The following is an 18,685-nucleotide window of genomic DNA, read 5'->3' as shown; positions in this document are numbered from 1 at the left end:
GTCTCTGAATACGAGGTCAAAATCAGGTCCAGGTGGCCTCTAGGTCAAAGGGAGAGGTCACTGAACTGGGGCCCAGGAGGGTCGAAACGACCTCCAGGTCATGTGAGGTCATTGAAAGTGACCCCCTCATATGCTCCAGCTGACCTCGAAGACGATCCAGGAATCCAGGAAGGATGTCCTTGAAGACAGTCCTGGAATGCTTTTAAAGACGGCTCCAGGAGGCTCCAATAAGGTTGGCTGGTCTGAAAGCAGTTATGCTGGAAACAAGGTAAGTCTCTCTCTCTCTCTCTCTCTCTCTCTCTCTCTCTCTCTCTCTCTCTCTCTCTCTCTCTTTATACTGAATGCACCTAACATGACAATGTCACATTTTAACCATGTTGTTCTTGACTGGGCCTGACTTGAAGCTACCACAATAATCTCTCTCTCTCTCTCTCTCTCCCAAATTAAGTGGTGAAATCTCTCTAACCTTCTTTACATAAACCATTAATTATAACCTTGTACAAAATCAAGCTTCGGAAAATAATGTCGAAATAATTGAGGAATTTGTGTTTTTAAAGGAATTTGAGATGTTTGTTTAGGTTTGTGTTTGTTGGGGGGAGGGAGGTGTTTGCGTAGGCGTGTGTCTGGGTTTATGTAGTGTATCTTCGCCCACGTGCACGCGCGCACGCACCCCCTGCAACGGTGTATTCCTCCAAAAAGCAGAATCGTAACAAAGCCTGGCTTCCTGACTAGAGAAAGTTCCACACTGCCTACCCCGATCCGGTTCAAACTCGATACCAAGCTCCCTGTCGCGATCCAGAAGATCCTGGCGGATATTTCGATCATTTTCCAGTGGGATGGAGCTTTGGGATTGATGGGTAGGGGGGTAAATCCCCCCTCCCCCCCAAATCTCTTCTCCACGTCCCCTTTTTCGTCAGGGACCAACTCCCAAAATATATCTTTCTGTGTCCCAGAGGAGAATCATCTTGTCAGGCGATTTTGCGGATAAATCCTACCTCGTTTTCCGGATGTGTTCCGGATTTTTTTTTTTATGGATTTTGCTTAGATCGTTGCGTCTGGAGGCCGTAGGAATAGGCAACTAATGGCCCTGGTCAGGGTCCAACTCCCAAAATATATGTTTCCATGTCCCAGAAGAGAATCATCTTGTCAGGCGATTTTATGGATAAATCCTACCTCGTTTTCCGGTGCGTCTTGAGGCCGTAGGAATAGGCAACTAACGACCCTGAATTGCCCAGGACTGAGGAAGATGAGAAAAAATGCTTCGAAGTGGTGGCCTGTCCTATAGCGTTGCCAGACGCACGAACCATGGCTAACCTTAACTTAAATAGAACGAACATTCTCCTGGGGCTAGAGGGCTGCAAATTGGTATGTTTGATGACTGGAGGGTGGATGATCAACATATCAATTTGCAGCCCTCTCGGTAGTTTTGAAGATCTGAGTCTGAGAGAGAGAGAGAGAGAGAGAGAGAGAGAGAGAGAGAGAGAGAGAGAGAGAGAGAGAGAGAGAGATAGAGATTCATTTGAATCTAAATTTTGAATTTGTCTAAATTACATAAGAGAGAGAGAGAGAGAGAGAGAGAGAGATAGAGAGATTCATTTTGAATCTAAATTACATAAAGGCATTTGTATATGGAGAGAGAGAGAGAGAGAGAGAGAGAGAGAGAGAGAGAGATAGATCTAAATTACATAAAGATTTGTATGGAGAGAGAGAGAGAGAGAGAGAGAGAGAGAGAGAGAGAGAGAGAGAGAGAGAGAAAGTGATTAATTTTGAATCTAAATTTTAAATCATTTTGAATCTAAATTACATAAAGGCATTTGTATATGGAGAGAGAGAGAGATTAATCTTTTGAATCTAAATCCATAAAGGCATTTGTATATTTAGAGAGAGAGAGAGAGAGAGAGAGAGAGAGAGAGAGAGAGAGAGAGAGAGATTCATTTTGAATCTAAATCACATAAAGGCATTTGTATATGGAGAGAGAGAAAGAGAGAGAGAGAGAGAGAGAGAGAGAGAGAGGGAGAGAGAGAGAGAGAGATTCATTTTAAATCTAAATCACATAAAGGCATTTGTATATGGAGAGAGAGAGAGAGAGAGAGAGAGAGAGAGAGAGAGATTCATTTTAAATCTAAATCACATAACATTTGTATGGAGAGAGAGAGAGAAAGAACTATATAAAGGCATTTGTATATATATATATATATATATATAAAAGCTTTGTATTCATCCTTCCACCTTCAATTCATCCTTCCACCTTCAATTACGGAGAAATACAACGAACGTAATTTTTGAACGAATTCTGACGCGGTTCAGTTCAATTACGTCCGGAATGACGTCAGGAGGAAAAATTGTAATTCAGCGGAAATTGTTATTGCTGATAATAATAATAATAATAATAATAATAATAATAATAATAATAATAATAATAATAATAATAATAATATATAGATTTATATTTGTAATGGACATAATAAGTCGTTAAGAGTAGCCAGTATCGAATCTCTCTCTCTCTCTCTCTCTCTCTCTCTCTCTCTCTCTCTCTCTCTCTCTCTAACACGCAAAAGTTAGTGACTGTTTCTTTATATAATGCTCGATATCTCTCTCTCTCTCTCTCTCTGTAACACGCAAAAGTTAGTAACTTTCTTTATATAATGCTCGATATCTCTCTCTCTCTCTCTCTCTCTCTCTCTCTCTCTCTCACGCAAAAGTTAGTGACTGTTTCTTTATATAATGCTCTCTCTCTCTCTCTCTCTCTCTCTCTCTCTCTCTCTCTCTCTCTCTCTCTCTCTCTCTCTCTCAAAAATTCTGTCAGAAAATGAACCCATCATCGCCTCAAATTGTCTCCAAAAGAGAGAGAGAGAGAGAGAGAGAGAGAGAGAGAGAGAGAGAGAGAGCCATTCACTTCAGGATGTTTTGGGGCCAAGGTAGAGAGAGAGAGAGAGAGAGAGAGAGAGAGAGAGAGAGGGGAGATAGGTAAGTCGGTCTTCCCATAAAAAAAAACATTACAAAACACAAGATCGTTGAAGAGTTGGATGAGTCGGCGTAGGTATTTTTCCGCGGGCTAAACTCTTCTCCTCTGCTGCGCATAATATTCGCACAGCTGCGCGCGTGCGCGCATCTCACTCTCGTCAATTTGCGCAGGTAACTGAGCCCGCTAAACTCACCTATCTTATCAACGACTTAAATTTCCAGGGCGTGAAGCTCTGTTTATAAAATATATCTTTCCAATACCTGATTTTTTGAAAAGATAATAATTTCGGTGATCTGAAGTTTTTTTGGGGGGTGAATCGGACACCCCTGGGTTTGTTTCTGACGGGTGACCTTCAATTCAAGCAACTAGGAAGTCTTTCTTTCTGTCGCCAGGATTTGGAATGTTGATCATGCTTATGTGTTCCCACGATCCTTTTAGTCTTGTTTTGAGAAAAACGAAGGGGGCTTCAGTATTCTAAACTTCAAAACATGCATTCAGACATACAAGGACGCCCATGGTTTGATTTTTGTTTTGGCAAGAGAGAGAGAGAGAGAGAGAGAGAGAGAGAGAGAGAGAGAGAGAGAGAGAGTAAAATAAAATCATATCTTGCTTCTGTAAAATCAACAATTAAATTGTGTCACAATCACAAAAAATTTGAAAAATTAAAAAATCACTTAACCCAACAACCTCAAATTTAGAAGCTAATTCTTTCTCATTCCCCTGTGCTTTTTGTAGTGTCAGATGTTGCCATGTAATTCCAGCTCAATCCTGCAAATACAGTTTCTTTTTAAAGACAATTTTTTTGAAGGGAGGAATCTTTTGTTTTTCACCACCGCCGTGATTCTCTCCTATGTCTGTGCCTGCATCGCCTCATGGCTGCCCACCAGACCAGGCCAAGACTTCCTATTCAGGGAGTCTCGCTTCATAAACAAGGGACAATGAGGAAGCACTTTGCCTGCAGGACGGTGCACCAGGGTGCAAACGAAGGATTAAAGGTACCCTCATCTGTAGCAGGACCGAACCGAACTAGTTTCCAGCCCCCTTCTTCAGGAGGATCTCCGCCTATGGTTGCTGTAATAAGGGCTAGTTTGGTGAACGGAGCGTCTCGGACGCGTTTCGCCTCACTGTCGAAGTTCCTACGGTCAGGTGACTTTGGCTACTGCAGATGAAGCTGTGTTGTCAGATGCATCGTTTGGTCTAGCCGAAATACACTGACAAGCATTCCTGTCGAACACGCAGTTTAGAATTGGTCTATATCATAGGCTACTTTGATCCCCCTGTGGGGGGCTAGTACTAAAAACGGCGTCCCGTTGAGCTTAAGCCATGTTTAGTACCAGCACCACGGAGGTGACTGGCTTCATTACATATATTCCAAACCTGAAGAACTGCTGGCATTTCCTAAAAGTCAAACCTGGTAAAGTGTACAAATTTTACCAAATTCATGGCCCTCAGCATTCTAAGGGGCCCACCCTGTCAAAATAACAAAATATTCTACAATTTCTGCCATTTCAAACAAGACGAAACTGTTCTCTAAGTCCTACAATTCCTTTCATTTCAGGCAAGACGAAAATCCTCTCTGCAGAACGTAAGGACCTTTACAAAGCGTCCTACACGGGGCAAAACGGCGCCTCAGGCGATCCTATACGTTACGTAAGGAGCGGCCAGGTATCCTACTTAGAATGCAGGACGCGGCCGAGGCTCCTACGTAGGATATAACTTCACTACCAAGCTAATAGAATCCTTGGCTGCTTCTCAATTAAGAGGTCTCATGTTTAATTCATCCTACAAACTGGTAATACTCTTAACGTTCCTCTAGCAATGGCGTCTGTCACAGCTCGAAGCTTGAAAGTCTATCTTAGAATTGAATAAATCTCTAACATTTCCCAGTATTAGAAACTAACCAAGATAATTGTTGACTTTCTACCTGAGAGGCAGAATAATTAGCCTTCGAGCTTGCCAGTACGATCTGGTTAAAATTGAGTCACTTTATGCTCACGCTGACATACGTATCCAGTCCTGGAAATGTCAGAAGTGATTCCCAGATTCTCAGTTCGTTTCGGGAAGAAGAAGAAGAAGAAGAAGTATTGTTTACCTAGAGGAAAAAATCGAGATTTTGTAGTCAAAAAACCCACAGAACAAATGACGAACATCCAACGTAACGGAACTAGTTTTAGACGTCATGAAGAAGTCTCTCTCTCTCTCTCTCTCTCTCTCTCTCTCTCTCTCTCTCTCTCTCTCTCTCTAAAGAAACAAGTTTTCCTTCGTTTTTAACGATAAGGCCTGCAGGAAACGCAAGTGCTTCTCAATCACAAGGGATTTCCTAAACGCCAATCTTGAATTTCCTGCAACCAAAAAACTGCTTTTGACACTTCCTCTGAAAAATAAAAGCTTCGTAATCTCACTTTGTTTATTTTTACACCCGTCCAAGGCGCGCCCAGACGCCTAAATCAGCAAATGCCTAAATATTTACAGGTATGGTCAGAATTGATATGGCCAACATGACTACCAATATGGTAGGCGGAATAATGTTTCTCATCGTACAAACGGACAAAACGTGATGTGGAATTACTCACATTCGCCTCGGGAGTGATTTAATCATTGTACGTGGTTGTATCTACCCTGAGGCAAGCTCCCAGGGTTCTGCTGTGTGTAGAAATAAAGGTGAAAACTAAAAATATAAACCTGTTTTTGATTCCGAGAAAGACCTCGTACTCATAGACTCACTGGATAAGAATCCCTTGCTCTTCTGAATGGTGTGGCCTCGATTGAGGACCAGCAAGTGAAGAAGAAGAAGAAGAAGAAGAAGAAGAAGAAGAAGAAGAAGAAGAAGAAGAGGAAAAAGAGGAGGAGGAGGAGGAGGAGGAGGAAGACTGATCATGACATAACAAAGAAAAGACAAGGCCTTTTCCAGTGAACCCCGGCCCTCTCGCTCACAAAGGGGTGAGCTTTCAAAATTCTGCTAATGGCTTCGTCTACCCCGTTCAATATTCTTCATTATTCCAGGCTTATATTCGTCACTGGGGCACTCCAGTTTTCCAGCCAATTCTCAAAGACAAAGCGAGAATGTTTACACGGACAGAACCCGGATGCAGAACGCATACCATTACGCCACATTTCCATTGTCATTTCTCGCTGGAAATCGTATTGTTTATCTATATAAAAGTCTCGGTTGGCGGCGTTGTATAACGTAATAGTAATGCAAAGACTAGAATATAATTCCACCTTCTAAAATGCGCAGATAAAGAATATATCATCTGCCTCGGAAAGCTCAAACGTACCACTCCCTTCAGCTTTCCCGAATGGCTCTATGAAAACTCTGATTCCTCGTGAGTCACACAACAAATATTCCTTATGTCAGACCTTTTTCTGTTATCGTGAATCATGGACTTTGGGGCAACACTATATGCTCACTATTGAAACTGATTAATGGTTTTAAATGCATCATTATGCAAACGGAATCCACGCTTAGGTCTAGTTTCCAGGACTTCCAGGGGAGGGATTTTGCTTCCAGAATGCATTGGTCAGGCTTCCTTGAGTCATGCAATAGATTTTTTTTTTATGTCCTGCGTTATTTCCTGATCATCAGAATTTTGAACCAGCTCCGAAGATTCATTATTTTGTTAGTTAAAATGCAAGATTTTCCACATTCCAGCCACACATAGGTCTAGGTTCCAGGGATATTTTGTTTCCAGAATGCATTAGTAAAGCGTCATTGAGTCATCCATCAGGTATTTTGAGGTCTTCATTTTTTTATTTATTGTAATTTTAAAGCAATTCAAATGGTTTGTTTGACAAATGGTTTAAAATGCAAGATTTTTACACATTCCAGCGACTATAGGTCTAGTTCCAGGGACATTTTGCTCCCAGAATGCGTCAGTCAAGCTTCATTGAGGCATCCAACGGGTATTTTGAAATCTTCCTCTTTTTATTTATTATAATTCTAAAGCAATTCAAAAAGATTTATTTGATAACGGTTTAAAATCCAAGATTTTCCACATTCCAACGACTTATGGGTCAAAGTTCCAGGAGCATTCGCTCCAGGAAAAATTCTCAAGAGGCTCCCCGCCCCCCCCCCCGTCATGGAACTTTCCATCCATCGGAAGTGGACACTATTTGCGTAGGGACAACGGGAATACGGAATGGGAATGTCGGGAAACCCGAATTTCACTACTTTCGGCTTACGGCGAAAAAAAAAAAGTTAGCGATCCCGTGACGTCACTCGGGTTGTTTCCCGCGAGTCATCATCCGCTCGGAATGGAAAACGAGCGTTACCATAATTACAATTCTCATAATTCATTAAATTTGCGCGTCTCCCGCTCTTCCTCATTCAAATTCCAGTTTATTCATTCCATGAATCGTCCGTTCTTCGCGGCTGTTGGCGACGGAGCTGTTTAAACAGCAGCTTTTCTTTGGAAAATAGGGTGCTTTAATAGCCTAACTGGCACCTCTACCTGAACTTTGGGACACCTATAACGAAGGCTGCTACGATCACCGATCCAGATCGCTCTTGTCTTCCGAAGTGGGAGGACGCACCGCGCACGCCTGGATATAATACTCTGCTTACAAGTGAGGATATATAATTGTGTGACTGCCCCCGGAGGATATAATATATATATTATTATATATTACCCAACGGCACGTGGATTTAATCTCAAAAGGAGCCATCATGAAGAACCCGCTGCAAGGCGTTCTCTCCAAAGCCATGTTCTGGAGGGGTGAGGTAGGTGGCCGGTTGTCATGACCTAAAAATTGACCTATTTTTTTATTTAATGTTTTATAATTCGTGGGCTTAAATTTTTGGCAATTTAATGACCTTAAAATTGACATATTTTTTATTTAATGTTTTATAATTCGTGGGCTTAAATTTTTTACAATTTAATGACCTTAAAATTGACATATTTTTTATTTAATGTTTTATAATTCGTGGGCTTGAATTTGTGGTAATTTAATGACCTATTTTTTTAATTTGATGTATCCAGAAATATATATAATTATTTTTTATAATTTTTCTCAAATTTTTATCATTTCTCTAATAGATTTTATATATTTTTTCCCATTTTTATATTTTTGACGTCATCTAAATCTTCAATATTACTATTTTGTCATTATTCTTCTCACGGGGGCGGGGGCCACGTGCCCAGATGCCCCCCCAAACCAAACCCCCCCCTGGATACCCTAGTGAAATATATTAAAATAATTCGTGAGCTTCAATATTTAACAGTTATATTTAACAGTTATTCTCGAATAACGGACTGAGTCTTAACTCTCTCTTTCTCTCTCACTCACTCACTCACTCACTCACTCTCTCTCTCTCCCCCCCAGGGCCACATCAACAGGGGGTTCGCGCCCGAAGACGATAACAACAAACGCCCTCCGCAGGAACCCGTAGTGGAGGTGAAAGTGGACGGTGGCGTCCCACAGCTCCAGGTGGGTTGGTCCTTGGAAATATGCCTCTCTCTCTCTCTCTCTCTCTCTCTCTCTCTCTCTCTGAGTGATTTCCTTCCCGTTACCCGAGCTTGTCTGACCTTTATATTTTCCCTGTTCAGATTATTATTATTATTATTATTATTATTATTATTATTATTATTATTATTATTATTATTATTATTATTATTATCAACCGTCAGACATAAATTTAACATTATTCATTTCCATTACATTAAATCTATTCACATTTACTTTAAGAATTGTGAATCATTCAACTTTCTACTTAGACTTTAAAATCTCTCTCTCTCTCTCTCTCTCTCTCTCTCTCTCTCTCTCTCTCTCTCTCTCTCTCTCTCTCTAAGTGAAAGTCAGGGAAAAATGTAAAATTTAACATTATTTATTTCCATAACATTAAATCCATTCACATTTACTTTAAGAATTGTGAATCATTCAACTTTCTACTTAGATTTTAAAATCTCTCTCTCTCTCTCTCTCTCTCTCTCTCTCTCTCTCTCTCTCTCTCTCTCTCTCTCTCTTTATAAGTGAAAGTCAGGGAAAAATGTAAAGTTTAACATTATTTATTTCCATTAAATTAAATCCATTCACATTTACTTTAAGAATTATGAATCATTCAACTTTCTACTTAGATTTTAAAATCTCTCTCTCTCTCTCTCTCTCTCTCTCTCTCTCTCTCTCTCTCTCTCTCTCTCTCTCTCTCTCTCTCTCTCTCTCAAGTGAAGGTCACTTCAGAGATTGCCATTTATGCTATTTATTCTCTGATTATTCTTATTTTTATATTCTTGGTCACGGTTGGGTTAAGCAGTGCTTATATTAGATGAATATTTGTGGCTTAATGTTCATTCAACTTGACAATAAGTCACGCTTGTATTTTCAAGTGTTTTTCAAGTGATTTTCAAGTGACCATTGGCTTACAATCAAATCGGGATTGTGAATGGACATCCTAATTAACAAAACGTTTGGCATTTATCTGAATATTTTGTTTTACAATTGGAATCTATTCTTTCACAATCCCAATCTGTAAGTTATGACTGAGGCTTTTGGCCCAAAAAAGTGGTTCATCTTTTGAATCCCTGGGCCAGTCACTGCCTAATTTTCCCCCTCTGCAAGGAGAGTCAAAATTATTATAAAACCAGATTGAGATATATATACATATGCATAAACATAATTGTTATATATACATAAAACCACTCACTGCCCTTCAAAACTTATTTATAATCAGTTTTCTCTTTTATATATTTATTCATTTCCTCTTCACTTTTACTTCACTGCTTTCCTGTGCTTTGTCTTCCACAAATCTCCGCTCTCCTGGTGCCCACGGGGGCCCAGATGAAGCTGTCGTGCACCGTTCTCCCAGGAGAAGGGCATGTCCAAACCATCTCCATCTCTCTGTCATCCTTGTCTCATCTACATAATTAACTTTATGTAGATGAGATGTATCAGTCTAGATTGGTCTATTTACAAATCTCATCCACCATTTGAAACATATAACCGCATCAACCCTCTTCATCTAATATCACTTCGAACAACACCAGCATCGCTAACCAACTCACGTTCTCCCTTCTTCAGGAGGAAGCCGGCGACACGGGCAGGCAGCAATGGGGGAGCCCCATCGAGTTCCTCCTGTCGTGCGTGGCCATGTCCGTGGGGCTGGGCAACGTGTGGAGGTTCCCCTTCGTCGCCCTCGAGAACGGCGGAGGCGCCTTCCTCATTCCCTACATCCTGGTCCTCATGTTCATTGGAAAGCCCCTCTACTACATGGAACTCTGTCTGGGGCAGTTCGCATCTGCCGGGTCCGTCAGAGTGTGGGATATCTCGCCAGCATTCAGAGGTGAGCATTCCGAGATGTTACATGTCTTTCGATAGGGCGGGGACTGGCTGGGGCGGATTCGTTCGCTTGGACGGTCCCTTTTAGCGATTAGATTTGCCATTTTGTCACCGTCCAGTCAATTTTGTTGCCCATTTAGAATTGTTCAGTCTCTGAAGTCAAAATCATGTGATGTGACCCACCCTTGCAGATTGCATAACCAAATTCAGTATAGACAAGTACAGACTCAGGCTGAATTTCCAGCATCATCAACAAACATCATTTGATTGAATAATATCTTTGATTAAACTCACATCATTTTCCTTTTCTTTGGCTGAACCTTTTCCACAATAAAAAACCAGTTCTTTGATCATCTCTGAGTTTGTACAAAGCAAGTCAAGACTTGCAGAGATCTCTCTCCAGTTTATCTGAAAGAATCAGCATTACTCAATACCGTTGTGATAGAAATTAGTTTAAACTTCCAGCTGACCTTTCCTTATCTCCTCCCCACAGGTGTCGGTTTTGGCCAGGCGATTGCCACGTGGGCCGTTGTCACGTACTACGTGTCGCTCATGGGCCTTACCGTGTACTACTTCTTTGCCTCCTTCAGTAGCTCCCTTCCTTGGTCGCAGTGCGGTAACTGGTCTTCTGCCTATTGCATAGATTCCACCATGAATTCAACCATTACTGCAGAATCTCTGGGCGTCAACACCACTAAGCTGGTTACTTCAGCTGAGGAATATTTCACGTAAGCATTTTCTGCATCGTTTTTCATTGTCAAGGCTCGTTCATTTAATTGTCTGTGTTTTTCAACCTGTCGTTGAAGACGTTGACATGTCGATCAGTCCCGTAATACAAGACTTTCTGTACAAGTCACATCTAACAGAGATCCTTTACCCAACAGGAAAGAAGTCCTACAAGTGGACACCAACGGCCTCGCGAACGGCCTGACCGCTCCCGAGTGGCGCCTCTCCCTCTGCCTCCTGTTCTCGTGGCTCATTCTCTTCGTCATCATGGCAAAGGGAGTCCAGAGCTCCGGCAAGGCTGCTTACTTCACCGCGCTCTTCCCCTACCTGGTCCTGTTCATCATGCTGATCAGAGGCGCGACGCTTCCCGGCGCCCTCTTGACGGCATCCTCTTCTTCATCACCCCGAGGTGGTCGAAGCTCCTCGAGCCGAATGTGAGTAGACAGAATGATCTTGTTCCGTCAGCATCCCCTGAACAGAATGCCCGTTGTAATCATTTATATATAAACAGGTCTAGGAATCAAGTCAGTAACCAGAACAATCGTCTTCCCTCGGCAGGTGTGGTACGCGGCCGTCGACCAGTCCTTCTTCAGCTTGTCCGTCGGGTTCGGATCGATCATCATGTTCTCCTCCTACAACTCCTTCAGGCACAACGTCTACCGCGACGCCGCCATCATATCGGTCACGGACACCCTCACCTCCCTCCTGGCCGGTTTCACCACCTTCGCCATCCTGGGCCACTTGGCCGAGCTCTTGGGCGTCAAGGTCGACGACGTGGTCAGCGGCGGAGGCACCTCCCTCGCCTTCATCAGCTACCCCGACGTGCTGGCCAGGTTCGAGTACGTGCCCCAGCTCTTCTCCGTCCTGTTCTTCCTGATGCTGTTCACCCTGGGCGTCGGGAGTGCCTCGGCCCTCACCGGCTGCATCATAACGATCATCTGCGACGAGTTCCCCAGTTTCAAGAAGTGGCTGGTGACTCTGGTGGTCTGCATCGCCGGCTTCCTCCTCGGGCTCTTCTACGTCACGCCGCAAGGGCAGTACGTCCTGGAGCTAGTCAACTACTACGGAGGTGTAAGTATTATATACGCTATATCGCAGTTTGTAATCTCTTTGTATAATCTGTTTGCTTAATATATACACACATTCATCATCACCATCCACCCCATTCTTCATGATTCTATCTTACTCATCTCTCAAACATTTCATCACAGGGGTTCATCATCTTCATCCTGGTCATCTTCGAACTGGCCGCCGTCCACTGGGTTTATGGCATCAACAACTTCTGCCGGGACATCGAGTTCATGCTGAACCGCAAGACGGGATACTACTGGAAGTTCTGCTGGGCTATCTTGATCCCCGTCCTGATCGCAGTCATTTTCATCTACAGCCAGGTCGTGGCCAAGCCCCTCAAAGTCGGAGACTACACGTTCGGTCCCGGCGCCCACGGTAAGCGTGCGGCCTCGTTTGTGTTCTGTTTCTGTTCTCACGAATGTGAAAACATAAACAGTTTTTCATCACGTGTCTTTTAATAATGATAAGAGCAGAGCCTCTGTCCATAAAAATACTAAATCGAAACCTCCTTCCTTCCTTCCGAACAGCCTTTGGCATCATCCTGGCAGTCTTCGCCTGCAGCATGGTACCCATCTTCTTCGTGGCCGAGGTCATCCGCCAGAGGAACACCTCCATGAACCTGTGGGAGGCCGTGAAAAACTCGTTCAAGGCCAATTCCGACTGGTGTCCCAAGGACTCCGCCCTTCGCCAGGAGTACCACCTGTTGCTCGCGGAGAAGAGGGCGGGTCTCCAGGGGATCGACAATCCCCTCCCGCCGTCCGCTTCAACGATGTCGATGGCGTCTCTCAGCTCGAAGGCTTCCACGGACCCCGTCACCCAGTACCACTCCAGCGTGTGAGGGCGTGGCGAAAGTCTCAGCACGTGTAATTTATTCAGCGTCGTTCGCGTCCCTTCCTTGACGTAACGTCTCTCGTTGTGGAGAGACTTTATCGCCGTCGTCTCATCGCCATCATCATCATTCATATCGAAACTGTACCTTTGTAGAGTGATACCTACTTCCCTTTTGCACGACCTTCAGACCTTTCGGGGATACGTGAAGTCTTCCCCTACGTCTTTTCACCAATCTGCACGTCTTCCATTTCTCCTCACCCTCACCATACTCTGAAAATCTCGGAGTCCTTGAGGCTACCAGTCTTCCAGTCCAAACTACCCCAAAAATTGTGATGACTTTCACAGGTTTACGAAGCTTTTCGACACTTGTTACCCCTGCCTGATCGGCTTTCATCTCCCAACTACTTCCAAGCGTGCAGTCTCGACAAACTCAGTCCATTAGGTTTAAGAAGAGTACAAATGTCTTATCTTGAAATTTCATCTTCATTTTCATCCATATTAGAAATAGTTTTAGGGACATTTTGTAAATAGCGTGTAGAGGAACCTGTCTCACTTAATTGCACTCGATCGCTGGAGAGCGAACGAGGGCTTCTGACAAGTCTTCGGCATTTTGTCGCCAAGCCGTCGCAGCGGAGCGACCCATCGAGCCGGGATGTAGACCTTTGCCTACGCCATCTCGTGCACCCGAAGCGTACGAGAGGCGTCGGATGAGTCCTGCTACTGCACGCCCGCAGGGGAGTAGGAACGATGCCTTGCTGTGTAGTCCGTACGCTGTACACGCGCTGAACGAGGACTTTACCAGCCAACCGGGATGCTCAGCGATGTCAGATGCGTGCGCTCGCTCGACACCTAACTTAGGAACTAAGAACTCACCCATGGTTGTTGATCGGAGTATTTTACACTCTTATTCAGCTGTGATGTCTAATTTAAGTACAGTGTATCTATATAATTCAGGTACTGTGAAGCCCCATGACAGAGTGTTTCACCGCAGAGAATTTTTCTACGTAAAAAAAGTTTTTACACAATTGTATATGTTAGTATTCTGATGAAGAATTCAAATGTTGGTTTATTTAAAAGCCAAAGATAGTTTAAACCTCAAACTCAAACTGTTATATATATTGCAAAATAAACAATTTATGATATTACTGTCTGATTTTATTTATAACCTTCCCTCAAATGGATGAGAACACAGGCCTATGAGAGAGAACCTCCTTTTGAAGAGGTTTTAGGGAGAAGTGGCCACCAGAAATATAAGTGAGAGTCATTAGAGAAACGTATTTGACTATTTTCAAGTAATTAGGGGTCGAATTCAAGCCAAATTTAATAAATTCAAGTGCTTTGCAAGAATAGGAACCATTTTAGGCTAAGAGCAAAGGTATTTAAGAATTGCAAGACCACAAAAAGAGAGAGAGAGAGATTGGACAGCCACGTGGCTGTAGGTACAAGCAAGGCAGCCATTGCTGTTTTCTGATTCTCAGTGATATAACAGCAGCTGCACAGCGCTGTGCCACCAGCTGTATTACACACAGAAATAGGGTCTTAAAAAGTGCTGTAATGTACATGGTATCATGAGGCCTGACCCCAGGGCTCCTGCAGTTTTAAGTGTTATAATGAAGTGTTATAATGGTATTTGTCACACTGTAGGGGGCTAGAAGTGTCATCCATATATATATATATATATATATATATATATAGAGAGAGAGAGAGAGAGAGAGAGAGAGAGAGAGAGAGAGAGAGAGAGAGAGAGAGAGAGAGAGAGAGAGAGAGAGAATTGCATAAAAAGCAATAGATAAAAATGCTTAAAGGTCTATATATAACCAAGATGTTGTAATGGCTAGTTTCGATGTAACCTTCCATTAAATGAAACAACCGACATTATTCTTAATAATATATGTTAAAACCATTTATCAGTGTTTGGACTTAATAAAATAGACTTGCAAAAATTATTACATTTAGCAACTGCTGATGGTATTTTTACTTTTGATGGTAAATTATATAATCAAATAGATGGAGTAGCTATGGGAAATTCCCTTGGACCTGTATATGCGGATTGCTTCATGGGTTATTGTGAAAGGATTTGGATGTCTGAATGCCCTAGTGCTTTCAAACCTTTGTATTACCGTAGGTATGTAGGTGATACTTTCCTTGTGTTTAAGGAATTATCACATGTTGATTTGTTTTTGAATATTTTAATTCTCGTCACCCTAACATTTCTTTTACTTGTGAGACGGAACAGGATAATAAGTTGTCATTTTTAGATGTACAGGTATACAGAAATAGTGGCAAATTTGAGACCTCTGTTTATAGGAAAAGTACTTTTACTGGCTTGGGATTGAATTACCTTTGTTTTTCGCCAAAGTTGTATAAGATGAACTCAATACGCACTTTGATTAATAGAGCCTACAATGTTTGTTGTGATTTTAATCCATTTCATCAAGATATGGTTTTCCTCCAGAATTATTTTTCTGAAAACTCATATCCCATTTTTGTATTTTACAAAGTTCTGAAAAATTTTTTTAAATGAAAAGTTTTGTCCCAGACCGGTGTACAGTACTGCTACTAAAGATGTAAAGTACATTAAATTGCCTTACCTTGGTCATAGTAGCTATATGGTCCGAAAAAGTTACAAGAAATACTTAAGCATTGTTTCCCTCAAATCAGTTTCCGGTTTGTTTTCTGTAATCCTTTTGCAATAAGATCACTTTTGAGAGAGAAGCCTACTCTGCCTGTGGACCTTAATTCCTGTGTCGTTTACTTGTTCACTTGTTCGCAGTGTGGTCTGCGATACGTGGGATCCAGTTCCCGCTGGCTCAGACACAGAATTTTGGAACACAGAGGTCTTTCTATTAGAACTAGGTTTCCCCTTTCCAAACCACCCTTTTCTGCCATTAGGGAACACAGTTTAACACAGGACCATCCTTTCACTGACCTGGATTTTCGGGTACTGTCTTTTTGTTCAAATAGACTGGACCTTTTAATTTCAGAGTCGCTGACTATTAAAAAGATGAAGCCGGAATTGAACAACAACTCGTCTGGTATTCAACTAGCTATCGTGTAATTTCATAGTAGGTACTCAATTAGGTTCTTTAAATATTTTACTTTGTGAGTGGTAGTTTGTTGACATTTCACTTTAGTTTTTATTCCTATTTTTATGTTTGTGTTTTTAATTTTTCGTTATTTTACGTCTCACCCTTTTAGTTTGTATTTACTTGTTCGTTTTATATATTTCGTTAGTATTTTTGCTGAAGATTTATTATGACAATTCATTTTATTGCAATTTTATTGATTTTCATCCTTGTCGGTTTTTTCAGCCTGATGATGAGGTTTTATACCTCAAAGCTCGTACAATAAAGAATGTTCTTCCTGGTCTTGGCAATATTATTTATCATTAAGCTATATATATATATATATATATATATATATATATATATATATATATATATATATATATATATATATATATATATATATATATATATATATATATATAAGGTGGCCATTGAATTACGTTTTCTATAAAAACATCAGTAAATTCTCGTTTTCTATCGAATGGATAACTTATATAGAAATGTCTATTTAATAATAATAATAATAATAATAATAATTATTATTATTAATAATAATTATTATTATTATTATTATTATTATTATTATTATTATTATTATTATTATTAGAGAAAGCTTAACAGAGTTGTAATGGAGCATATCTGACCCAGGTATGGAAAAGAATGAGAGAGAGAGAGAGAGAGAGAGAGAGAGAGAGAGAGAGAGAGAGAGAGAGAAATGTGATTCCCTATCATATGCTTAATAAGATGGCCATATGTATTGTAGTACTATATGGATTTTGCGTTCGTATGCTCTCTCTCTCTCTCTCTCTCTCTCTCTCTCTCTCTCTCTCTCTCTCTCTCTCTCTCTCTCTCTAAAGACTCATTATAGACATTTATTATGGCTGCGTTCGTTTGTTCCTGGTGAAATCCGTCCTGGTTCAGGAACCCCAAGCAAAGGTAGAACGATTAATATATTAGAAATACATATATCATATATATAATGAATAATATTATTCAGTATTTCTATTATTCAATACATTATCACTACAATGATGAATATAATGCATGAACCGAATTCAGGGCTCTTCAACGCATCGAGACAAACCAAAAAAAAAAAAAAAAAAATGGCGGACTTATGTACTATGCACAAGATCACCACCTGCCCACTTCTCCTAATCCCTTGGTCTGTGACCTGGGCATTGAAATGGGGTATTAAAGAAGTCACTAAGTCTCTCTAGTAGGGCGTCGCCCCCTTGTGACCCCTTTGACCTCCTTCGGGGGGCGGGGGGCGTACCCCTTTCAATCCTTCTTTGAGAAATCTTTACCACAGACCGATATAATGACTCCTCTCTGTAATGGTTGCTAGGGTGGGGAATTAACGAATGCAATTAACACATACATATTTCCCCACCACACGCCTCCCCCTTCCCCTCACCCACCTCGCGCCCACTACACAGACATCCTGGCTATTGTTTCAATAATTAGACCTATAATGGGCGGGGGGCGTGGCCCTCTTTGCAACAGACGAGGAAAGATATTCCTTCCAGCGTATATTCATTGAGAGAGAGAGAGAGAGAGAGAGAGAGAGAGAGAGAGAGAGAGAGAGAGAGAGAGAGAGAGAGACTTTGTATTATATATAATAAATAATGATAATGATGATAATATAATAATAATAATAATAAGGAGAAGAAGAAGAAGAAGAAGAAGAAGAATGCGTACTCTAAAGTGGCTCCGGCCATTGAGAGTTTGTTTATATGATGAAACGTATTAATTACAAAATAATACGGCATATATATATATCCTCATTAATTACCTCTAATTTTGTTAATTAATACCACTATTAATGACGTTAATTGTAATTAGCAACGGAATGAAAGCGGTAGAATTAAATACGCAACTTCTTTCGTTTTCTAGAAGGATTCGTGACTCACATTCGACGCCACACAGGTTACAAAACCCAGGTGGCCCCCTGGAGCCATAATCCTCGGAGTGGGAGATTACCCAGACCCTGCGATTAACGGATTACAAACCGAATAAATCCCCTTTTTTGCTATTAAGACGCCATTCAAAATCTTCGCTTTCACCCGTAGGTCTATACGTCAAATTCAACATGGCCCCGAAAGCCTTAAATCGCGGAAATAAGTTTATTTGATGTCTAAAAATTGGCAGTTAAATGGACCGTCCCCCCTGTGGCACCCCCATGGCGGCAGCACCCCGGGCGAAACCCAAATATTTATATCATTCTCAAGTGGCCCTCTCGTCCAGGCGAAACAAGAGGGTCATTGTTAGACGAACAAAGAAAATGGGGGCGTTCGGTTCGGCCAAAGAAAACGTTATGGTCGTTCTCGTGTGAATCAGAGCTTAAAATGAGTTATTTAATTCATTTTAATTTATAATTAGTTATTAATTACTAATTATTAGGTGGTTGGATGGGGTATTAATGTTAGTTAATCGATTTATAGGTTAAAATCACCGAAACGCCAAGTGGGGATTCCGAAGCGGAAGGAGCGGAGGAGGGCGAAGAGCAGCATGAATTTTGGTTTGGCTTATTAATTATCAATTATTAGATTATATGAATGGATTATATAGCAATTATATAACCAATTAATTAATCAATTAGTTTAAAAACACCGAAACGCCAATTGGGGATTCCGAAGCGGAAGGAGGAAAGGAGGGAGAGGAGCAGCACGAATCTAACTCTCAGACCCCTCCCCCTACCCGAGACGTCTATGGGGACCCCGCACCCCCCGGGTACCCCCCCACCCCCACCTGT

General features: G+C 41.6%; 1 protein-coding gene across 1 annotated transcript; it reads left to right on the top strand.

Annotated features, from left to right (window-relative positions):
* The first annotated feature begins 7,492 nt into the window (after positions 1 to 7,492).
* On the top strand, positions 7,493 to 14,010 carry LOC136856325 (sodium-dependent nutrient amino acid transporter 1-like). Its single transcript, XM_067134081.1, is given in 9 exon segments — positions 7,493 to 7,685; positions 8,288 to 8,392; positions 9,980 to 10,241; positions 10,731 to 10,965; positions 11,122 to 11,344; positions 11,347 to 11,397; positions 11,522 to 12,034; positions 12,175 to 12,409; positions 12,562 to 14,010. Coding segments are annotated over 9 exon segments (1,989 nt in total). The 5' UTR covers positions 7,493 to 7,631; the 3' UTR covers positions 12,873 to 14,010.
* The last annotated feature ends 4,675 nt before the right edge of the window (positions 14,011 to 18,685 follow it).

The sequence above is a fragment of the Macrobrachium rosenbergii genome, chromosome 35 (assembly GCF_040412425.1).
Source record: "Macrobrachium rosenbergii isolate ZJJX-2024 chromosome 35, ASM4041242v1, whole genome shotgun sequence".
Classification (NCBI taxonomy): Eukaryota; Metazoa; Arthropoda; class Malacostraca; order Decapoda; family Palaemonidae; genus Macrobrachium; species Macrobrachium rosenbergii.
The sequence above is the reverse complement of the archived record's forward strand: the minus strand, read 5'-3'. Positions and strand labels throughout refer to the sequence as shown.